At 38.8% G+C, this 25,544-nt stretch overlaps 1 protein-coding gene across 2 annotated transcripts in view; it reads left to right on the top strand.

Moving 5' to 3' along the window:
- The window catches only part of LOC143737752 (B-cell scaffold protein with ankyrin repeats-like), a 159,366-nt gene extending 134,499 nt beyond the window's left edge, over positions 1 to 24,867 (top strand). For both annotated transcript variants that reach the window (XM_077229588.1, XM_077229590.1), the window contains 9 exons: positions 13,344 to 13,404; positions 14,122 to 14,328; positions 20,669 to 20,731; positions 20,897 to 21,078; positions 22,132 to 22,195; positions 23,582 to 23,611; positions 23,991 to 24,070; positions 24,189 to 24,223; positions 24,396 to 24,867. In XM_077229588.1, the coding sequence (XP_077085703.1) occupies positions 13,344 to 13,404; positions 14,122 to 14,328; positions 20,669 to 20,731; positions 20,897 to 21,078; positions 22,132 to 22,195; positions 23,582 to 23,611; positions 23,991 to 24,070; positions 24,189 to 24,221 (720 nt within the window). In that variant the 3' untranslated portion in view covers positions 24,222 to 24,223; positions 24,396 to 24,867. The remainder of the gene's footprint in view (positions 1 to 13,343; positions 13,405 to 14,121; positions 14,329 to 20,668; positions 20,732 to 20,896; positions 21,079 to 22,131; positions 22,196 to 23,581; positions 23,612 to 23,990; positions 24,071 to 24,188; positions 24,224 to 24,395) is intronic.
- Positions 24,868 to 25,544: the final 677 nt, after the last annotated feature.

The following is a 25,544-nucleotide window of genomic DNA, read 5'->3' as shown; positions in this document are numbered from 1 at the left end:
CGGAAGAGTGGTTTTTTGATTCACGACTAGAGCGATCCCTCACTGTCACCCATCTGCCTGGCTGCACAGGCAATAATTCAGCCAGAACCGAATCATGTAAAGACTTCACTATGCTAGGCGCATCCAAAATAGAATCTAAAGCTCTAGCACACTTACTATCCTCAATTAAAGTTTGGATGCGTGTTTCTAATTCTGAAATCTTCTCCGTCAGCCTGACTGTTTCCTTGCATTTATTACATATAAACCCTATATTGCCGACGGGGAAGGCTATGCTAAACATGCAACATGAAGTGCAGGTGACAATAACAGGACAAGACATTACTCACCGTGTTTGTTGATTGATTCTTACTCACCTGGGCTTTTTATGAACTCAGAGGCGCGGGCGTGCGAGAGAAAAACAAATAAATAACCGGAAACCCCGGTCTCAGGGTACGCTGGCATGTTTTGCTGCCGCTCCTGTTACTGTTTGATTTGTTTTGGTTTGTTATTTTAAACTATATTCATTTATTTTTAAGTTCTTAGTTTTGTTTTTAGATCTGTAATGATTGCGATGTGGCGGTGCCATCTTATATACTTTGGATCGTAGTTTTAAGCTCTGTGCTCCATCTGGAATAATCTGCAGCATGTCTCTGGATCGCTTCGGTTCAGCTGTCTGTGTGGATTGTATGACTTTGTGCTCGCATTTTGCACTACGGAGATCTTCCTGGAATAACCTGCAGCGTGTAATTCCGGATCATCGCCTCTGCTCGGCTGTGTGTGCGGATTGAACAACGCTGTGCTCGCAGTGTGCTGCAGAGTTTCATTCACTCTGGCCTCGCGAGTGTGCGCTCTCTGACCATGGCACTAAGGTACACTACACGCATGCTTTTGAATTTAAAACCGAACTGTTATTGCCTAGCTAAAGACTACTACAACCTCTGTAAAGATGCTGGACTGTTACGTCCAAAGCGATATATCCATCGGGGTTTGAGGCGCAGCCTTGCTGTCTCATCTTCTCCTAACATCTATGTCCCTAGCTGTCGACGTAAGACCAACAAACTTATCCATACTGGTGTTGTTCACAGTAATTTAATATCGGTTCCCCGCATGGAGATTAAACCTCTGTCATCTTCGTCTCAGAGCCAGGTTTACGCCGCTCTATTTAATGTGCGGTCTGTGAACAACAAAGCGCTACTTTTATCGGATTTTCTTATAGATAAAAAGCTGGACTTGTTGTTCTTAACTGAAACCTGGCACAAAGAAAATGATGGGCTCCTGTTTAACCAGATCACTCCAGCGGGCTTTGGAGTATTAGATCGCTCGAGGCTATCTGGCAGAGGTGGAGATATTATTGTGGTTTATAACCTGAAGTTGCACACAAGCTCTGTGACTGTTCCCCAGTTTTCTTCTTTTGAATGTCTGGTTTTGAGTATTTCCGCTCCTGTGTCCACCATCATCGCTACAGTCTATAAACCACCTAAGGCTAAGACACATGCAGCTTTTTTGTCAGAGTTTGCGGACTTCTTGTCGATGCTGACTGTGAAGTTTGACAGAATTCTAATCGTGGGAGACTTCAACATTCATGTTGACCGAGTGACTCAGTAGCGGCTAAGGAATTTTTGTCGTTAATTGACTGTTTTAGTTTCACACAGTTTGTAACTGACCCAACCCATAATAAGGGTCATACACTGGATCTTGTGATCGCTAATGGCTCATTTGTGTCTGCGTTTTCATCTATTGACATTGGACTGTCTGATCACTCAGCTGTCTTTTTTAACCTCGAACTGTATCACTCAAATGAGCCTACCATCCGAACAGTAACCTTCCGGAACTGGAAGTCTATCGACCAGACAGCTTTCTCCAATTCTGTGGTTTCCATCCTAAGCGATCTTCATCCCTTATCACTGGAGGAGAAAGTTGTGCAGCTAAATTCCACTCTTGCTGCTAATCTTGACACTTTTGCTCCTCTAATGGTCACGTAAGGTCACATTCGCCCGCTCAGCTCCCTGGTATAATGACAATCTGCGCTCTAGAAAGGCTGCTTGTCGGAAAATGGAGCGCAAATGGCGCCTTACTGGTCAGAGTGTCTACTATCAAGAGTGGAAGGATCTTCTGGGGGGTTATCTTGCTGTTATGGATACTGAAAGATCCTCTTACTTCTCACAGATTATTGTAAATAATCAAAATAATCCCAGACACTTGTTCCAAATCATAAACAGATTGCTTCAAGTTAATCCTGTTACCACTTTGCCTGTTTCCCAGCAGCTCTGTGATTCTTTTCTACAGTTTTTTAATTCGAAGATTGTTAGTGTTCGCAAAGAAATTTCTGTTAACCCTGACTGTGCCACTTCACTCCTTTGTTCATCAGGGTTCACTGGTGTTTCTTTTACTCATTTCTCACTGCTTGATTATGAGGCTCTCACAAGGGAGGTATCTAGCGTGAAATCAACCACTTGCTTGCTGCATCCAATTCCAACAAATTTATGTAAATCATGCTTCCCTGTGTGGTGCCCTATTATCCTTGGCATTATAAATGAATCATTGGAAACTGGTGTCATTCCAGCAGTACTAAAGACTGCTGCTGTTACGCCTGCACCAAAGAAAGATAATGTTTCTGTGGACTATTTTAGCAATTTTCGCCCCATCTCTAATCTTCCCCGTTTGGCAAAAATATTTGAGCGTGTTGTTGCCTCTCAACTCTGTAATCATCTACCAATATCAACCAATAACCTTTTTGAACCCCTTCAGTCAGGTTTTCGTAAATTACATAGCACTGAAACGGCGTTGGTCAAAGTTACCAATGACTTGTTGATGGCCTCTGATTCTGGAGCTACCTCACTTCTCATTCTTCATGATCTTGGAGCTGCTTTTGATACTGTGGATTATGGTCTATTACTTACCCGTCTTGAAAGTGTCTTTGGTGTGTCCGGGACAGTTTTAAACTGGTTTAAATCCTATTTTACTGACCGCTCCCATTTCATTTCTATGTGTGGCTTTAGGTCTGACACTTGCTCAGTGCTCACTGGTGTTCCTCAGGGATCAGATCTGGGCCCTCTACTCTTCAATATTTATCTATCTCCACTTGGGCATCTGCTGCGCTCGCTTGGTCTCCACTATCACTTTTATGCTGACGATACCCAAATCTACATCCATTCTAAATCTGGTGAAGACATCGATGCTTGTTATCTTTCTGCCTGTATCTCTGAGATAAAAGCATGGTTGAACAATAACTTTCTTTGCCTGAACAGCGGGAAAACTGAGGTTATGCTTATAGGTTCCCTTCATCAAATTCGCAAAGCGGCTCCGCTGTCCCTGTCTGTTGATGGCTCTGTTTTAGAGACCCAAAGTACGATGAGGAACCTTGGTGTAATTTTTGACACCAGCCTCACTTTTGATTTTTTTGTACAGAGCACTGTTAAGGCATCCTTTTTCCATCTCAGAAATATTACCAGACTACACCCAATGCTAAACCTATCTGTCGCTGAAAAGTTGATTAATTCATTTGTGTTCTCACGGCTGGATTATTGTAATGCGGTTTTAGCTGGAGTTTCTAAAACCACTATTAACAAATTGCAATATGTTGAGAACTCTGCCACACGGATCCTGACGGGAACCAGGAAATTTGACCAGATTACTCCAGTTTTGAAGTCCTTACACTGGCTCCCGGTCAGGTTCCGTGTTGACTTTAAGATCATGATGCTGACATACAAGGTTGTACACGGCTTAGCTCCGTAATACTTATCTGGCTTATTAATCACTTATTCTCCAAATCGCAGACTGCGTTCCTCACAGTGCAATTTATTAACTGTTCCACAAACACATCTAAAATCTATGGGTGATAGGGCTTTTTCTGTTTACGCTCCTAGACTTTGGAACTCTCTCCCTCCTGAACTAAGGGAAGCACAGACTCTTGGCGTTTTTAAAGCTCTTCTCAAGACACATTTTTTTAAACTTGCATTTGACTGCTGATGTCTCTTTGTGATCGCTTTACAGCTATTTTTTATTATTAATGTTGCTGCTTTTGTTTTTATTAACTTTTATTTGTCTTTTCCGGTGGATTGTGATTTTATGTACAGCGCTTTGAGAAGCTGCTTTTAAAGGCGCTCTATAAAATAAAGTTTATTATTATTATTATAACTGAGTGCACGGGTGGCACGTTAACAGGCTAACGTTAGCGTGTTACTAGCGTGTTGTGCTAACAATAACGGAAGCTAGCAATGTCAGGTTAATCTGAGATGTTGTCTAAGCTGTATTTAGTAGTATAAACAACTAGAAATGGTAGTAAATGATGGTTCAAAACAGAAAGAAATACAAAGCTAATACGAGGCTTAGACGGAGCTTACAGCCTCGAAGCAAACAAAACGCAGCAGGCAGCTAGGCAGACAGGAGCAATCGATCAGGATCAGGAACAGCAATCGATCATTAGCATTAGCTTTACATTAGCATGTCACATCTTGTCATGATTCTTCCATCATGTCTTTTGATTTCTCTGGTCTTGTGGCAGAATCATGACAGACCCATGTTTTGTGTACAAGCACATGGCCTTTTGCTTGGGCCATGTGCTTGTGTTGTCTCGTTACGTAACCCCGCCCCCTTGTTATCCTCGTCTTGTCATTATTGTCTAGTCAGTTTCACCTGTCCTCGTCATTAGTGTTCCCTATTTAATCCCCTTGTGTTTGCTGTCCTGTGTTGATTCATTGTGTCAAACAATGTGTGTATCATTCTCCGTGCTTATCTTACCTGTGAGTACTTTGTGGAAGGTTGTGAACATTTTATTAGTAGTATAGTTTGTTTTCGTACAGTCATTGTCCTGTTATTGTCACCTGCACTTCATGTTACATGTTTTGCATAGCCTTCCCCGTCGGCAATATAGGGTTTATATGTGATAAATGCAAGGAGAAATTCAGGCTGACGGAGAAGATTTCAGAATTAGGAACACGCATCCAAACTTTAATTGAGGATAGTAAGTGTGCTAGAGCTTTAGATACTATTTTGGATGCGCCTAGCATAGTGAACTCTTTACATGATTCGGTTCCGGCTGAATTATTGCCTGTGCAGCAAGGCAAATGGGTGACGGTGAGGGATCGCTCTAGTCGCGGATCAAAAAAATACTCTTCCGTTCCGATTACCTTAACAAATCGATTTTCCCCGCTCAGTGAAACACCCACTGAGAATTCTGTTGATTGCGCCCTGGTGATTCGATTTGGTGATTCGATCACACGGAACGTAAAAATAGGGACACCAGCCAACATAGTCACATGTTTGCCGGGAGCCAGAGCGCCTGACATCAAAGCAAATTTAAAAGTGCTGGATAATGCTAATCTTAAATTCTCTTTAGATTGTTATTCATGTCGGCACTAATGATGTTCGACTCCGCCAGTCGGAGATCACCAAAATTAATATTAAAGAGGTGTTTGAACTCGCAAGTACAATGTCAGGCACTGTAATTTGCTCTGGCCCCCTTCCTGTTCGAATTCTAGCCATCACTCAATGGCTGGCTGTCTAAGTGGTGTCCGCAAAAGAATTTAGAATTCATAGACAATTGGAAAAGTTTTTGGGGCAAACCTGACCTGTTGAAAAGAGATGGTATTCATCCCTCCTGGGATGGTGCTGCTCTTCTCTCCAGTAATTTGGCTCATAGTCTTAGAGACAAAACATGACCATCTGGGGCTCAGGTCAGGAAGCAGACAGACTGGCTAAACCGACTGTCTGCTAGCGGCCTCGCGTCACCAAGGTCAGATAAATCCCATCACATAGAGCCTCTTTCACCTAGATATCATCATATAGAGACTTTGTCTGTTCCCCGAATTTGGAAATCCAAAAAACGTCCAAACCGATCTAAGGTTAAAAATGTAATTGATATTCAACAAATAAAAAATTGATATAATACAGATGAACAAATGATAAAGCTTGGGTTGCTGAATATCCGATCCCTTACTTCAAAAGCGCTCATAGTTAATGATATGATTTCAGATTATAACCTAGATGTACTGTGTATGACAGAAACCTGGCTAAAACCAAACGAGTACATTTCTTTAAATGAGTCCACCCCCCAAGATTACTGTTATAAACATGAACCTCGCCTGAAAGGCAAAGGGGGAGGTGTTGCTGTAATTAATAGTAATATTTTCAAAACCACTAAAAAATCTAGTTTTAAATATACTTATTTTGAAGTGTTGGTGCTTAATGTAAAAATATATAATGTAAACGATAAATCAAGTTTGAGAATTCTGCTGGCAACTGTATACAGGCCACCAGGGCACCATAAAGATTTTATCAAAGAATTTGCTGACTTTCTATCAGAATTAGTATTGACTGCAGATAAAGTCTTAATTGTTGGTGATTTAAATATACATGTAGATAATGAAAAAGATGCAATGGAATTGGCATTTAAAGACATTCTTAACTCTATTGGAGTTAGACAACACGTGTCAGGACCTACTCATTGTCGTAATCATACTCTAGATCTAATATTATCACATGGAATCAATGTTGATGCTGTTGAAATTCTGCAGCAGAGCGACGACATCTCAGATCATTATCTAGTCTCATGTAAATTACATTTAGCCAAGGCTGCAAAGCCAACTCCATGTTACAAGTATGTTAGACCTATCACTTCTGCCACTAAAGATTGCTTTATCAATAATCTTCCTAATCAGTTTCATCATCTCAGCATCCCAGATAGCTTAGAATAACTTTATATTGCAACAGAAACATTTAACGCTCTCCTTTCCAGCACTTTAGACACAGTTGCTCCGTTGCGCATAAAGAAGATTAAAGAAAATAGTCCAACGCCATGGTACAACGAGCACACCCGGGCCCTTAAGAGAGCAGCCAGAAAAATGGAGCGCAACTGGAAGAAAACCAAACTAGAGGTATTTCGGATTTCATGGAAGGAGATCTCGATTGCTTACAGAGAGGCTTTAAAAGCTGCTAGATCTGCTTATTTTTCAACCCTATTAGAAGAAAATAAACATAATCCTAGGTATTTATTTGAAAAAGTGGCTACATTAACGAAAAAGAAAGCTTCAAGCCCAGAAGTTTCCAAGAAACTCAGCAGTAATGACTTTATGAACTTCTTCACTTATAAGATTGATAATATTAGGGACAAAATTATAACTATGCAACCGTCTACTACAGCATCGCATCAGGGAGTGCATTATAGTCTCCCTGAGGTAAAATTTGATTCATTCATTGCCATAGGAGAGGAAGAATTTTGCAAACTCGTTAATTCATCTAAATCGACAACATGTATATTAGAGCCTATACCGACTAAACTATTGAAAGAGATGCTTCCAGAAGTCATAGATCCTCTTCTTAACATCATTAATTCGTCTTTGTCTCTAGGATACGTACCAAAAACCTTTAAGCTGGCTATGATTAAACCACTTGTTAAAAAAACGCAACTGCTTTTCACTCTGTACATGATACCTTTAGGAGATATCATTAGGAAACATGGAATTAGCTTTCACTGTTATGCTGATGATACACAGCTCTATATTTCTTCCAAACCTAACGAAACTCACAAATTCACAAAATTATCGGAATGCATAGTTGATATAAAAAATTGGATGGCTAGTAATTTCCTACTACTCAATTCTGAAAAAACAGAGATTCTAATTATTGGACAAAAAACTTCCACACGTAATAACCTAGAATACTGTTTAACACTTGATGGCTGCTCTGTTAAGTCTTCGTCGTCAGTTAGGAATCTGAGTGTGCTCTTTGATACCAATCTTTCATTAGAAAGTCACGTGTCTAGTGTCTGTAAAACCGCATTTTTCCATCTTAAAAATATATCTAAATTACGTCATATGCTCTCATTGACAAATGTGGAACAACTAGTTCATGCGTTCATGACATCAAGGCTAGATTATTGTAATGTTCTACTGGGTGGTTGCCCTGCACGCTTAATAAACAAACTACATTAAGTTCAAAACGCAGCCACTAGAGTTCTTACCAGAACCAAGAAGTACGACCATATTTGCCCGGTTCTGTCAACACTGCATTGGCTCCCTATTAAACATCGTATAAATTTTAAAACATTGCTGATTACTTACAAAGCACTTAATGGTTTAGCTCCCCAGTACTTGAGCGAGCTCTTAACGCATTATAGTCCTTCACGTCTATTGCGATCTCAAAGTTCTGGCCAGTTGATAATACCTAGAATATCTAAATCGACTGCTGGCGGTAGATCCTTTTCCTATTTAGCACCAAAACGTTGGAACAATCTTCCTAACATTGTCCGGGAAGCAGACACAGTCTGTAAGTTCACAGCTAGACTAAAAACACATCTCTTTGACCTAGCATTCACATATCACTCTATAGACTTCTATAATTCAATATTAGGTTGCTTAGATTAGGTCAGCCGGAACTGGGAACACTTCCCTTAAATCCTGATGTACTCGTTACATCATACGAAGAATGGCATCTACGCTAATTTTAGTGTCTTTGTTTATCCCAAGGTTTTCCAGCAGCCTGCCGGATCTAGGCCGTTTCCAGATCTGACGAAGGACTTTCGCCTGGACCCGATGACAATGCAGTGCTGAAGTGCCAACTAGCCTCTCCCTATGGAGGATCCCTATACCACTCTACAGATAAAGCGTTGTGGATTTTTTTGGTTCGCGTACCTACCCGAAATGATAAGATAAAATAAAATACTGCATCAAAATTTATAGACAAGACAAGTAGTTTGTTTAGGCATGGTTCTATCACAGGTTCGAGTTTAAAGTCTGTTTAGAGAGAACGTTGTCGTCTTAGCGGCCCCTAATTTAATTTCAAATTATCATTTAGACGGAAGTGAATCAATCAAAACTAACTTTAGCTGGAAAAAACATTTTTCAAGAACCACTATAAAACTAAACCAATCTCTGTTACCTTAAATTATATGTTTATCTCTGTGAAGTTGCTTTGAAACAATCTACATTGTTAAAAGCGCTATGAAAAATGAGGATGACTTGACTTGACTTGACTAGTCTAGTCTTGTCAGTCTAAGTTTCCCTGTCCTGTCCGTATTTTGCCCCCTCGTGGGTTTTGCTTTCTTGTTTGTTACCAATAAACCTTGTGTTCATCGCACTCTGTCTGCATTTGGGTTCAACTCCTGCATCCACATAACAGAATGAACCGACCACAACAGAACCCAGCAGACAGTATTCCTGACGATCATCCTGACGATCTTGTACATTGGTGGCAGTAGGCGATTTCCGATTCCAGGAATGGAAAGCTTCCGTTTCCTTCCCAGGGTGAGCGGACCTTGAGACAGTACGCCCGGATCGCGGAGGAGAGGCGGTTCTTCTTGCCTGAGATTCTAGTAAATCGCTACCTCATCGCGGGCCTAAACATTCTGCCTTCTCTGGCTGAACGGTAGAGTCTGGTTCACCGCCCGTTCCCGGATATGGTGGCCTGCCTGTCAAGGAAGGATTGGCAGGCTCCCACCATGTCGTCTTCACCCGGCACGCTGCCTGTGATCCCGGAGGGTCGCGTATTAGCGGTGGTCACGCTAGAGAACCAGGCTCACCTCGTTTCGACTCCAGAGGCGTCTTCCACACCCGCTGACCTCCGTGGTAAACGAGGGAGACAGGTTTCTTGGGATTCCCCCTTGGAGTCATTATCATCTGACCTCACCCAACCAGAAGTGGTCTCCCCTGTTCCCGTTTCGTCTTCGGTTGAGCCCGGCCAGCCGATCGCGAGCCCTGCTGTGACCAATGCCCCGCGGCCAAAGAGAAAGAGGAGAAAGAAGGGAGCTTCCTGTTTCCCATCGCCATCTTCTCCTGAGTCTGCTGCCGCGAGTGCTGTTAATGAAGCTGCCGCCTGCCGCCGAGGGTGCAGTTTCAGTGCCTATGGCGGTCACCGAATCGGAGTTCTGGAGTGTTGATTCTGGGTCTACGTCTGGGAGCTCTGTTCTTGTTCCCGCCCCCCTACCGCCTGATAATCCCCTTGTATCCGTTCCACTACCTGCTGCGGCAGTCCTCGCTTTCTCCGGTCATCCGTTTGTTTCCCCTGTCTCCTCTGTCATGTCTCATCCCCGGACTGTTTCTCCGTTCGTCCGTGTCGCCACTAGTCCCCGTACTGTTTCCCCTGTCGCCACTAGTCCCCGGACTGTTTGCCCTGTCGCCACTAGTCCCCGGACTGTTCCCCCTGTCACCATGAAACCCCGGACTGTTTTGCCCAAGTCTCGTCCTCGTGTGTCTCCCTCCAAGCCTGCCCGGATTCTTCGTTCCCCGCCCTCATCCCGTGGACCTAAGATCCCCAGCACACCCATCCACCCTGGACCGTCTGGTAGCCGCTCCTTAAGGTGGGGGTTCTGTCATGATTCTGCCATCATGTCTTTTGATTTCTATGGTCTTGTATCATTCTCCGTGCTTATCTTACCTGTGAGTACTTTGTGGAAGGTCGTGTCGTTGTGAACATTTTTTTAGTAGTATAGTTTGTTTTCGTACAGTCATAGTCTAGTCTTGTCAGTCTAAGTTTCCCTGTCCTGTTTTGCTTTCTTGTTTGTTACCAATAAACCTTGTGTTCATCGCACTGTCTGCATTTGGGTTCACCTCCTGCATCCACATAACACATCTAGAACATTACACCCCACACTAATGCAACTCCCACAGTGTTGAGAGACCCAAAGTACCAAGAACATTGGAAATCTTGAATAACCTCAAATGTAAAGTTTAATGCTGCCATTAAAAGAATATTATCAATTTTATAAGGTAGCCATGTTTTGTAAGAGTCCAGCCTAGCTTTTGGTTGACATGCACTCAATATGTAGGTTGAATCCTGAATGGAGAGGAGTTGAATTGCTTAATGTTTGTGGTGTATTGATTCGAGGGGTGGATTGATTTCTAAGGGCCCTTCAATGAGTAAGTTTGCCCATATTGTCTTTAAGGTATTAGGTTAAACTTATTTGGCTTGCTGTCCACTGATGAGGGGCTCGAATGAACCAGCTTCAAGTCAAGCTCTTATATACTGATGAATGTTTGTATGTGAATAAAAGCCTAAATTAAATCTGTTCATCATATAAAGTGACCGAGTCTCTTCAGAAAATTTGGACTAAACCACTCAATTCATATTGATTCATTTATGAACTTTTTGAAGAATCAAAATATTAGTTGCAAAGCTGTCAGTGAAAGGACTGAAATCACTCAGATTTCATTAAAAGTATCTTCATTTGTGTTCAGAAGATGAGCGAAAGTCTTACGGGTTTTGAACAACACAAGAGTGAGTAAATGATGACAGAATTTTCATTTTTGAGCTAACCTTTAAAATTATCAAGAAGAAGAAACAGGTACAAAAGAACAGAAAAAAGATCCTCGCCTCTACGTTCTCAGAGAGAGAACAGTCTCCCTTTACATTTGAACATCCATGGTGTGTTGCATCTTTACTAATGTTCCTTCAGCAAATAGCCATTAACTTGTATTGCGTTTTTAGTCCAACTTGAGCACAGTCATTGAATGAATGCATTATTACCAGCAGGATACTGGCATGGCACTGAGATTTGTTTGATATTTGAATAACAGCCTCACAGCATCTTACCCAGTAATGTTTAACAGTGGAGGCTTTCAGTTAGTGTATAATAGTCAAATCAACTTTACACATTTCCCCGATAAGACATTTAGCTTGCTTTAAAATATACCGTTGTTGACACTTTCAAACTCAAATGACATATTCACAAAATAGATAACTAACATGGTCTTATCACAATTCAGCTGTGGGCTTTTTGATGCATTTGGATCTCAAATATGACCATTTTACATGCTAATAAATATTACTGTGATTTTATTGAGATATTTCCATTCACAGTCACTCAAGCTGCATTCACAGAAAAACGTTGTGTAACTTGGTCTGATGTGATGTGATGCCACAATGAGGTCTTTAAATGTAGTTTTAGGAAAGGGTACACAATATGTCAGAATCCATATTAATGTAAATATATTTCTTGGAGCCAGAAGCATGATATAGTGTTGTTAGGGTAAACTTTATGACCAATGTCTCCATAATTGCTCCTTGAGAAATCAAGCTTAAACAACATTTGTTTTCTACATAGAATACCACATACTCCAATATATATATATATATATATATATACCTGTATGTGTGTGTGTGTGTGTGTGTGTGTGTGTGTGTGTGTGTGTGTGTGTGTGTGTGTGTGTGTGTGTGTGTGTGTGTGTGTGTGTGTGTGTGTGTGTGTGTGTGTCCAGGTCAGAGGTATGGCTGGAAGGAGCAGCAGCAGGCAGAAAGGAAAAGAGCTTCTTGCCCTATGAAATGTTTTAGAGTTCTTGCAATGCCTTGTAATACCTGTAGAATGGCACTAATGATGCAAATGTTACAGCTTTGATTCCCAGAGAAAATCACTATAATTTGTTTCGGATTAAAGTTTTTGACAAAAAAGAAATATTAATATCTATTAAATCCTAGGAGGAAGGTTCTTATTTGTCGTATACACACGTTGTAATTGACTCTTTGGCACTGATTGATTTTTTTAGCTTACATTTTAGTCATGCACTACATCAGATGTGTAACTTTAGGACAAGAGCAGTGCCATAAACATGCATTTAAAAAACATGGTTATTAAAAACTGAAACTGAATCAAAACATTTCCAAATTTAGTTTTAATAAGCAACATGGTGATTTAACCCACAGCTTGGTCTTTTTTATTGCTTGTCTGTCAATCAGTTTGTTGACATGTCAGATTATTTCTCTGACAACAGAAAAATATTTAAATTATTCATCACAACAAGAGAGCACTTTTGGATAAATGATAATGTTACACTCATGTCCAACATCAGAGCAGCTGTCTTTCACAACCCCTCAACTTGCGATGTGTAATTAGCTTTCTTGTTTATCTGTTAATTCTCCCTTTCTACTCTAATGAATATATTCATAACACTGAATGCATAATGTGCATAATCAATATTGAAGGGAAAGAAGTGGAGGCTATTATCACAAGTGAATAGTAGCAGGTTGCTAAGGAACAGAACACAGAGAGTGGCAGTAAGAAAGAAGTGTCCATTACACTTAAGTTAACACTTTGTAGTGTTACTATCATCATTTTGTATTTATTGTTTGATCTGTTTAAAATTGGTTGAACTTACCAACTTTACAGTCTGTCAGTAAACAATATATTATCTTGTCTTTTCTAATACTGTCATATTCAAGGTAATTTCTACTCGGACCTGTATCATTATAGAAGACCTGATGTACATCAGCAGTTTAACCAAACATTTTACTCTCTTCTAAAGCACTTGCAAAAATGTATGTTACTTTGATGTTTAAACATTTAACAAGGATTCTCTTTATCTTTTTGGTCAAATGTACGCTATTTTAAAATGTTGTCATTTGTCATTCATGTGCCATTAACAATGTTCTCATAGGTTTTTGATGACAATGATGGCAACACTGACACCGGTGTATATGAGTTGATGGGCAGAGCAGGTATGTTAGTGAAAATATTATGAATATTTTGTATATGTAAGCAATATCATGAGCAAGAGTGCTATTATTTCGAATATCAGCTGATACCCAGACCAGTAGCAAGTGTAACATTGCTTATACAATTCCATAAATAAAAAGTTCCAGTTTTTCTTAATTGCTTTGGCTCATTTTTTAAACAGTCTTAACATTCTCAATGGAAGTAAAATAATGACAAATGTATTTGAAACAAAAAAACTAATTGAATACTTCAGGATTCCCCAACAACTCTTTATGTGAAAAATGCTTAACGTGGCTTAATGGACTAATAGAAGACCAAACTCAGTATAAACATTGATGGTGCACTTCCTTCATTCAGTATATTTTGAAGTGTATCCTTCACATTCTCGTGTAAATCCTTTACCACATTTCAGTCACGAAAAATAATTTGTGGAGTCAGCACAGAGCTTGCCCAAGTTCATTGTGAAATTCAAAACATTTTTATTTTGCTGTGCTGTAAATTAATCATAATACAAAACTGCTCAAGTTGTAAATCTCTGGAAGACAACTGAGGATTGTCATTCACTGTATCATATTAATAAAATTAAGATCATATAAAGATTTTTTTTAATATAAAGTATTTTTCAAAATGTATTTTTAATACTAATTTTAATATATTGAACGTCAGTCTGGAACACGCAAACACAGACAAGAAATTTACCCCTGCTGTTATTTACACAGATAATCTTCGGGTGGGTGATCCTAATGAGGAACACCAAAACAATGAAGATGAGAATGTCTATACTCCTCTGGGTAGAAATGAGGAAGAGTATGACACCATCCTTACATCGAACAGCCCTCTGGTAATAGTGAACCGCCCCCCTGCACCAACCCCACGGCCTGATTCACTTCCCACCCCTGAGGACAAGACTCCTTTCATTGCACAAGGTTTGACTTTTCTATTTTAATTGAGATTAAGAAATATTTATTATTTATGCAGTGTTTGTTTTTGTCATTGACCAATTGAGGACCTTTAATGGATTGGTGACACTGACAGCAAATTCATTTATTCAATATCTGTTGTGACATTAAAACATATTAAAAAACAATTCCAAGAGCTGATGCTTGTCTAAATGATTCTTTCAATTTTGCCTATTACAATGTATGGTGTCACTGTGCTGGCCCAGTTCAGTCAGTTATTAGTGTTTATAAATACTTAATATTTCAGACTGTTATTTCCCCTGTAATCCTTTAATAGACTGGGAGAAAAGAGACCTTAATATGGACCGTTCATCACAGGCAGCATTCTTAAATGTTCAATTTCAGTTTCATTAATAATTAATTTAAATGAAGGTGCCAAGTGACGTGTATTGTTAGAGCTTTATAAATAATTTACACAGTTCTTGAGCTGTATTCATAAAGCATAAAAGAAGCAGTAGTGTTCATAGATCACAATAATTTTAGCTTCTTATGACCGAAAGATCTCACAACAGTATTCAACCCTTGTTAGACATGCCTTGCAAATTCACAGCATGATTCCAGATGGAACTTATGTCTTATTTTGGTGAAACAATAAAACACGTAATTCCTGCATCACCTTTGACCAGCACTCACAGAGGAACAATTGCTTAGCAACTAAAAGTTACAACACATCAAACTTCTAACAAGTGTCCACAGCCATGTCTAGCTTATTGCCACAGTTTCTTTGGAGGCATACAGCATTTTTAATAGCATTATATTTGTCACTATTCTCATATTTAAAACTAGAGTGTGAGCAGCAAAGCCTAGTGTTTGTGAGTATGTACCAGTTTCTGTCAGTACCAGCATAGGCGCCTATACCGTGGGTGCTCCGGGGGCTCGAGCACCCACAGAAAATACCGAGCACCCACGTTTGTTCCAGACTGCCAGTAGGCTACATTCATTTAAAATTAAACATTGCTGTTGGTGCTATGTGAAGCGTCTGTCACACTGTGAGATTGGTTATGTCGCTGTCAGTCGCCTGTTCCATATCCTATCCACCAATCACAGCGTTTCTCGGATGAAAACGCCTCTAATCGCGGTTACGTGTCAGTTAAACTTTTGATCTCCAATCCTGTCTGTATTTGTGAGAAGTGGCGCTGTCCTGAGCTATGGTTCTGAGTTGAATGATAGCCTACTTTACGGCTTTACAGGTATTATCAAGTAAATGGGTGTGTGCGTTCGTGTCGGCGGCTGCCCATTTCCTAAAAGGGGTCGCACACCGGACGAGAAGCGCAGCGCCGCGTAGTGCCATGTCTTTTAAAATTCGAACACATTATTCTCTATGAGTGTAACTTACACACACCGGCGGCGCCCAGCTACGGCTATAGGACCTTGTTCAAAATCGTGCTGTGCCACAGAGCGCGATTTACATAGTTTTATATTAAATTTACATTTATTTGTCTGTAATCGTCGTTAATGTACTGACTTCAACCTGTGCTGCAATATACATTTATTTTACATTCATTTACAGAAATCAGCTGCTTGAATGAAAATTGCTGATGTTATCGGATTTTCAGGTGATATTCTCAATTCATTCAGTTAACGGACCCCCCTGTTGTATTTAATTGTACAGTACAGTCGTAACATTGTAGCCTACATACATTATCTTAATTCCATAATGTCCTTAAACATAACATTACAATATTGCTGGCCATAAACTGACAAAGTGCGCGTCCGGTGTGCGATAGGCTACCTCGAGTTGTCATAGACGCAGCGCTGCGCTTCTGCGCTGGTGTTCTGAAATGCACAAATTTTTTGACTAGGCCTAACGTTATTTTTTTTTAATTTTTTTTTAAAGGGCGTGCGCCCATGAGCACCCACGGAGGAAAACATAAATCGGCGCCTATGAGTACCAGTATCATCAAATACGATTGACAGTTAGTATACAGTTTGGATTGGCGGTATGGTTCTGTTCTGGGAAAGAACTCCCTGCGCACCCATGCAGCCTAGCATGGATAAGAGCAGGGAGAGCAGCAATAACCCCCCTTAGTGTAAACAGAACAGAAGCAACATGAATGAATTGCGCAGATATCATTAGCCTAATTAATTTTAATGTACAACATAATTAGAGAATTGTAGTCTGATTCAAGGGGGAATCAGAATGCCAAATCCTGACTGACAATAGGAGGAGCTGGGGATGGAGGAGGGAATTGGCTCCTGAGAAATGCGATAGCTGTTGATAACACCGAAGGAGCTTATATGAATACAGTGAAAGGCGTTGCATTCATAATAGCTAGACATGGATCAGCTTGATCAGCATCTGATGCAAGCTTGACTAACGTGACCTGTCAGAACTGATGCTACGCTTGATATATGTGTCCTTTGGAAGTCACTGTAAGGCAAAGCAACACGATATATTTACAACACTATCAGAAGCTATTTTGCATGAAACAGATGGTAACTAGCTAGTGTTGCTATGGTCGCCTTGTAATAGCCTTATATTTTAATGCAGAGTAGATGAAAACATATGCACTGCAATGACTCACATTCAGAAAATCTCTCTCTCTCTCTCTTTCTCTCTCTTTCTTTCTCTCTCTCTCTCTTTCTCTCTTTCTCTTTTTCTCTCTGTCTGTCTCTCTCTCTCTCTCTCTCTCTCTCTCTCTCTCTCTCTCTCTCTCTCTCTCTCTCTCTCTCTCTATTGGACTGAAATATGAGGAGAAGAAAAAAGAGGAATGATGGACAAAAAGAAGGCCAAATATATGTGCTATTTTTTCAGGATAGTTATTATCAGCTTCTCTCTGAAATCCCCACCTTCTGATATACAAACTCCTTTTGTATATATTTTTGTATTATATACAGACATCACAACCGGCTTTCATCAAATTCATATTATCGGGCCATTTGTATTTATATCATGGAGGGAGTCTTCATAGTTCACTTGAACAACTGATTGCTACTAATCTGACATTTAGTGAAAGGTTGAAAGAATAGGTGAAAGAAGAATAACATGGACCAGTTAAATTACCTTGTATATATTTCACATACGTCATCCGAGCACATTAAATAGAGTGGGGGAAAATGCCCCCCTGGGGTAAAACGCCCCCTACCTGTTTTTCCTATAGTCTGAATAGTCTAAAAACTATTGTCTGTTCATTTTGCTGTTGATCTATGAAGCAAATTTGGTTGGTAAGAAAGGGGGCATTTTACCCCACCGCTGGGGCAAATCGCCCCCTTTGTACAAAAATACTGTCAGTCAAAATGCTAATTAATTATGAAGGTTGAGCAATTTTAATGTTCGGTGAATAAGTCCTCCATAGTCAGTCAAAACTGGGATGGCAATTCTAGTCACATTTATGTTTTGTTTCACAGTAATGTCACATTTTCCTTTAGGGGGCGTTTTCCCCCACTCTACCCTAGTGTGCACCAGTGGAGTGCACATGGGGGCTCAAGCCCCTGCCCCTTTTGTCTCAAAATGTATTGTGCCCTTTTCTGATAATTGTAAATAATAATATTTATTACTATAAATATTATAATAAATAATACACTTACACACCCTTGTCACTAACAATAATAATACAAACAAATATTATATAAAAAAAAATTGGCGGAGAAGTGGTAGGCGGAGTTTCCTTTGCAGCGCCGGTTTAACGGTTCTGGTACCCAGTACGCAGCAGTTCGCGCGAGTCTCTTGAAACGAGCAGAAGTAACGTTTAAGCTAATACGGGAAATTACATTTATCCTACCATCACCATGCTACTCTAAAAGTTGCTGCAGCATGCGAGTTATTCTTAACTACAATAAAAGTATAACTCGATTTCAGACGCATTCTGAGTGACAATGTCATTCGTTTTTATCCAAGGAATAAAAGTGCAAGGGGAAATACATCTAACAGTTAGTTAAATTAAATCGTAAGTCCATGTCCAACTCTAAATTGTAAGGAACTTATATCTTTGATTTCATAGTAACGCTTTACAATAAGGTTCATTTGTTCATTACTCATGTATGAACTATAACCATGAGCAACACATTTGTTACTGTAGGCTATATCTTAGTTAATACTACAACTGTTGATTGTTTATTCATGTTATGTCACAGTCAGTGCATTAACTAATGATAACAAATACAACTTTTGATTTTAATGTTTTAGTAAATGCTGAAATTAATATTAACTAAGATTAATAAATGCTGTAGAAGTGCAGTTCATTTAGCTAATTTTAACTAATGAAACCTTATTGTAAAGTCTTACTGATTCATGATAGCTAACACTGTCTTTCATACATATACTACATACATTCAATTTACAACATCAACAAAACTAAAAATGTATTTTCCATGATTACCTTCTTGATTCTCACTGTTTTGTTTGGTAAAGTAAATAATATTTAGTAATATTATCATATTTTTCCTATTTTTATTTGATGTGTTATGCATTCTAATAATTGTATCAACATATTTTATTAGAATGCTCCTGCCTCTGAGGAGGTCTGTGCACGCCACTGGTGTGCACAATGTTCAAAGCAAACTTGAGGCATGTTATTTTCCATTAACCATTTGTATTAAATTTTTTACATGATTGGTTGAAACTGAGGAAACCAAGTACATCATACATCATCACTCTCTTCACAGATTGTTGAACAAGTCTTTAGGGTGTAGGGACCACTACTGTTTTAGAATCATATTTCCGTCATTATGCTGTGTTTGTTTGGCAGTGCTGCGGTAAGCAAGATGAGTGTGTACTGTATGTGTGTGTTGGGTTCACAGGTGGTTGGGAAGAGTTTATCAGTCTCGCTGCTGGGAATACTGTGTGTCATAATGCGCTGGTCTTTACATTGGGAGCCGGGATGGGGGACTATGTTATGGGGACTTTCCATAGACATAATGATTTTTATACTGTACAAATTGTATATTCTATCCCCTAACCCTACCCTTAAACACAACCCTAAAGTCAGAAATTCGCGTCAGAAAGTTTTGCACGTTAAAAAAATAAATACGACCTCGTACGAAAATTTCAGACGAGAAGTTTCGGACTCAGTGTGCAAGAATCTTAACAGAAAATTTTCTGCATTTTTACATTTTCAAAAATAAAAAACACATTCTGTATGATTTATAATCTGTGTTCCTTATGGGGATCAAAAAAATTGTCGTAGGGTTTATCACACACACACACACACACACACACACACACACACACACACACACACACACACACACACACACACACACACACACACACACACACACACACACCATTTAGACCACTATGACAACATCTGCAACCATTTAGAGCAGGGGCCAAGTAGGGTCAGCATTGCACATTACATTTGTTTTCCATCTCTCTTATTCCACAACATGAAAATACTAAGTGCAAGACAGCTAGACTTTTCCATCCATTCCTACAGAGGGTCTTTCGCCTACGCACTGATCAGATTTCTTCGCCTACTCACAAGGTTGAGAGCCTGCGGGGGAGGGGCCAATGTGTGCTGTGCTTTTGGACTCAAACTACAACAACTTGGACTTCACAAGTGTAACGAAACCCTTGATAACAGAAAATGAAAGTCAGCACCATTGGTTTTCTCAGGGGACGGTGACAGAATGAAAGACGATTCCCAAGTATGAGAATTAAAAATAAAATTCACATAAAACACATAAAATTCCCCATTATTGCAGCTACTTTTGAAATCTATGTTGAACTGAATGCTGGGACATTGTGGTGCTCTTCATGAGTATGTTATAGGCAGTCACTCTCAACTTCTTTCAATTCACTGTTTCCCTTATATGACACTCAGTTCTGTTCATAGAGCTCTTTCCTAAAGAGCTGAGGATCTAAATCAGGTGTGTTAAGTCCCTAGGACCGGAGTTGAGAACCACTGTTCTCAACTGCCTCAAACAATGACAAAAGGATCATGTTCAAAGTCGTATGGCAGTGGGACACAGAGAGCATGCAGCACATAATTTAAAGCAGGATCAGTTTCATCATTGACTGCATGCTTCACTTTAAATCCATTTGCTTGCCCTCATTGATCTCATTGGGCCTTATATTTCATTCAACTATTTCAATTAGGATTGTGAAACTGTTTCATATTTATACAGATATAGAATTAAACATTTGATTATTATCCAATATTGACACATCTCAAATCTTGAAACAGAATTCATGCTTTTTGTTGTGAGACTGGGAGAGTTGAATGTTTTTGAATACATGCCTCCACCTTGTGGAGTTTCCAGGATAATGAAGACTCATTCTCAGATGTGTTTGGTATACTGATGCAGTGTGGAAACAATAACCAAAATTATAATAGTGCTGTATTTATGTGATTTTTTTAAACAGTATTCCAAAAGAAAAAGTCCCAAGGAGATGCTGAAACACTATACTCTCTTCCTACTAGACAGGGTAAGATTTGTTTGTCTGAAAATGGAATATTTATATATTACATGAGATTTCATGTTTTGGATCTGCTGTAAGCCTTTAATATTCTTACTGTGATTAAATAATAACTAAATATTGATAAATCATACGCCCAACATTTTAACTGCTGTGTGGTCTCCATTGTGACAGCGAGGCAGAGGGATAGCATCTCGTCCACTTATGACACCTTTGTGCCCAGTCAGCCGCCAGGACTGGATGAGCTGATCAAACTTCAAGAGGAGGTGAAAATGGGCACTCTAAGTATAGATGATGCTCTGGATCGATTCAATGACTGGCAAAGGCTTCAAAAGGGAATGGACAGCGTCCAACAGGTGAGGAAAGCAAATCTATTACAAAAACATGTTTATGTGTTTCTTCAAGTATCTATCTTTAAAATATCACAATCCTAGTTTGTGTATTATAATAATATTTTAACATGTCATTTTAATCACATATTCAACCTTGCATTGTGTTTAATAACATTCTGTGGTGGAAATGACATTGTAAACATGTTTGGAAACATTTTTATCATGAAACAAATCACGTTTCACAAATCATGTTAGGCTCGACAAGAGTGGAAGTTTAATAATTTAATAAGAATTTAATAAAAATAATAATAATTTTATATATATATGTGTGTGTGTGTGTGTGTGTGTGTGTGTGTGTGTGTGTGTGTGTGTGTGTGTGCGTGTATATGTGTGTATATATATATATATATATATATATATATATATATGTGTACGCACACACACACACACACACACGCACACACACACACACACACACACACACACACACACACACACACACACACACACACACACACACACACACACACACACACACACAATGAAAATGTTGATTTTTGTACAATTAAAGGAAAGATCTTATACAAATGTATTGTGAAGATAATAAATGATACACAAATATTATGCATACTAGTAGTATATATTATACTAGTATATACTAGTATATAATTACTGTAGATGAGAGTTTTAGTTGTGTACACTAAATCTCTATCATTACTGCTGTAAGAGGTTATTTTTTACAAGTGCATCCCCTCAACCTGCACAGCAGACATACTTCAAAATGCACTTTACTTTACAGTACAATGTGTGCACTTACAGTGTACTTACCCAAAAAAGTAATGAGTAAAATAAGCAGATGGGTTAAGGTTAAGTTCAGGCTTAATACCTGGTTATTGTGATTACTACATTCACTGTTGAAAAAAAAAATTCAAAGTTGTAAATAAAATAAAGATTACTAGAGTGTTTTACTATATATATATATGCTCTATAAACTTCCAACAAATACATGTTTGAATCCTCTTGATATAGTACTAACAAGTGCATATTAAAGCCTCTTCAACAAATTGTTTTCCACAGGAGAAAATACAGCAGTTGAGGACAAGTATCATCAGCAACATAGAGGATGATGAAAGTGTCTATGGTAGGTTTATTGCATCTGTTCAATAGATTTGAAATAAATCGCTCATACAAAGTCTGATACAAGGCACTAGAAATTTATCTTTGATGCTTCCAAGAGTTTACAAAAAGGTGTTTTTATAAGTTCTGATTGAATCATCTGATTGGACATCAAAAGACATAATTTCTCTGCTTGTGTTTTTCATTCTGCACAATGATTAATACATCTCAAAATAGAGCCAGAGCAAATCAGTTGAGAGAAAACATCGCATAGATTAGCGAGATATGATCCTTGCTGTAAAGATTACAGCGAGAATATGACAGAAAAAAGTCATATTGTGGTTGAGCAAAACTAAATGGAAATTTACAGAATGTCAGTTAAAGGTACAATATGCAGAATTTTTTCGCCACCAGGGGTCGCTAACCTCTTACAATAACAAAGGCATATATTGATGACGTATATTCCACATTAAGCTGAATTATGGATCTTGTCGTCAAGCTGATGGATCTTTTATAGATGAGTAAATACATTGATGTTTTTAACATGACTGTGGTATGAAGCAGGGCGCGATTGCTTGACATATACCAGCGCCACAAGCAACGTGAGTCCCGCGGATATAAAAGAATAAGGACATTTCATTCTACCGAACTACACGCAAGTGCTGAATTAATACTCACACAGGTCAGTTTATTAGACGAATTAAACTTGAGGTAACGCAGCGCTGTTTCATTTGCTCTAACAGTTACACTATCACACAAAACTGCATTTGAGTGTTTAATGTTGCTAGTTAGGTTGTTTGTTGGCTGTATGAGACTAACTAAGCTAGATCAACATTAGAATAACATACAGATCATATTCTAACATTTCATCATGTTGAACTAAATAACATTGATTAGTTTTATGTACATTTGCTCACCTGTCTAATAAAGTACATGCAACACTCGCGTCTCTGTCAAGGGGAAGTTAGTCGCGGACGTGGAGCTCTCGGCATCTCGAAAGATGCTGATCTTCATTTTAGTCCTTTTTTGTCTCAAAGTCTGCTTGCCATGGTCCATAATGTTTGAACAAAACAACAACAGTGTGAGCGACCTGCTAGGCATAACAGGCATAACCCAGTTTTCCACGTCTGTCGCCATGGTTACTATGGCAGTGCCAGGTCAAACCTGGCGGAAACCGAGGGTAATGCGGATATGACGTCATTGACAGGCGACTCCTCACCCCTGCTCACACGTCCCGTTTCCTTGGTTAAAATCGCAATTTTCTCACGATTTACAAATAGTTGGAAATATTTGGGATATTGTAAGTAATCAACTAAACAAAATATATAACATTGGCCTAGTGGTTTTTGTATATTTTACTGCAAAATTCTTACATATTGTACCTTTAACAGGCCTCTTTTCTCTCCATCAGATAAAATCAGCATTATTCATCCCACGCCAAGTAAGTGCCCTGTCATGAAAGCAAGAATACTTTCTTTGTTGCTGTTACTTTATCTCTGTATCTGTCTCCTCCTTATCTGTGGCAATGCGGCTTTTTTGTTTGTCTCAGGGGAACTGTTACCGAGAAGAATGGCTTTTACACAAGGGTTTTAGTCTCTGTGTCTTGGAAAAGGCTTTTGAGAAGACATAGTACCTTTTATATACTTCAGTTAAGAGTGTCTTTGCGATTTATGTGACTGTCAAAGTACCATCTAGAGCAAGCCACCCCTTACTAAGCTCTGTATACTCAAGATAAAAGTGTCTGATAGTTTATTGAAGGGCTGAGGTGGGGAAGTTTCCCTGTGGTGCTAAATGTATGCATGTATATGTATTCTGTGTAGCTGCATCTGCAAATGAGTGCCGAAAAGCGAACCAGCAACTGGACACAGAGTTCTACAGTAAACCTCTTAAAGGACAGAATGTGAGTTTATGAGGGACATTTTGGACATGTACTGATCCTCAAGAATTCTATAATAATTAGCCAGCAGATTGTTTTAAGCAGTTAGTTGTCTTATATATTATCTATTCTTTTTTAATAGTCAAATTTCTTCAAGAGGGCAGACAAGCAGTAAAAGTAAGTAACAAACAAGCCATTTTTCATTTTCTTTAAATAAAAATATGCACTGTGATTTTTTAAATTTTATTGATTGAGCCAAAACATAACACACCTGTAATACAGTTAGTGACACAATGTGTTGTCACCTTTATGTCAAATTAATTACTTGATTTTCTTTGTCTTATTTCAGTCATCCTGTTTGAGGATTTAATGCACTAGAAATGCTGCTCTGAAGAAATGCACTAAACAGGAACTGATACATTGTAGGTAATATTAGCACAATATCAGGCAATTTGTAACTTTTTTACGTTTTAGCGATGTGGTAGCTAATTTGTATGAATTTGTACAATTCCAAATTTGTTAGAGTTAGAGGTGGAACTTCATGCTTCCTCCTTTTTTTGTTTTTTTAAATCATGTTTTCATATGAATCACTTCATACACATTCATATGAAAGTGCCACCTAGTAAAATAGCTTTCCCATGAGATCAGGTTAGTATCCAGTCCGTCAGAGCAATAGAAAAATTAAATGACTCTTAGTCATATCCCACTATTCACTATTTTACTATCCCGCTATTTGTTGTTTTGTTTATATTTTACTTAATGCTTCATAACATGAACTGTGATTGACTTCTGAAGACTTTAGTAGTTGTATTTTATATATATATATATATATATATATATATATATATATATATATATATATATATATATATATATATATATGGGTAGCAGGGTATTTCCTGTCAGGGACACAAGATGTATACTTTTACATGTTACGTTGGGCGACGTTCCTCTCGTTACTTTATTTTAATGCAATTACATGTTGTTAAATGAGTTTATTCCAAGCGCGCTGTATCTTTTTATGGGCATGAGCGATTCTCAATTTACAAATGAATCACTCTTTTGAGTCGATTCTGTTCAAAGACTTCATCAAACAAGTTGGCAGATCTGTCTAAATTGGTTCGCGAATCAGTCTGAATGATCTGTTCAGTTTCCTGCACGCACTGAATCGTCTGAAGCGCGTTCAATCACACTCGACTCGGATTCATAACAGGAAGAACATCAAGAGCGTTGGATGAAGTGGCAGTGGATCTACAGTTTAGTCTAGTGAAAGCAAATCTGCAAATGCATCATATTTTTGCCAGCGATGAAGATCTTTATTAGTTGAACATTTTGCTGTCTGTGAATTAATGATTCCACAGGACGATACATTCGATTTCATTTCATTCAGGTAATACATTTTACAACCAAACAGATTATTACGCCACGATAGCACTACTAAAAAGAATGACATTATCCGTTTTTTGGACATATACATTAATTTATAGGCTACAAAAAA

Source organism: Siphateles boraxobius, unplaced genomic scaffold, assembly GCF_051911475.1.
Source record: "Siphateles boraxobius isolate OS27281-9 unplaced genomic scaffold, OSU_SipBor_1 130, whole genome shotgun sequence".
NCBI classification, from domain to species: domain Eukaryota; kingdom Metazoa; phylum Chordata; class Actinopteri; order Cypriniformes; family Leuciscidae; genus Siphateles; species Siphateles boraxobius.
The sequence above is the reverse complement of the archived record's forward strand: the minus strand, read 5'-3'. Positions and strand labels throughout refer to the sequence as shown.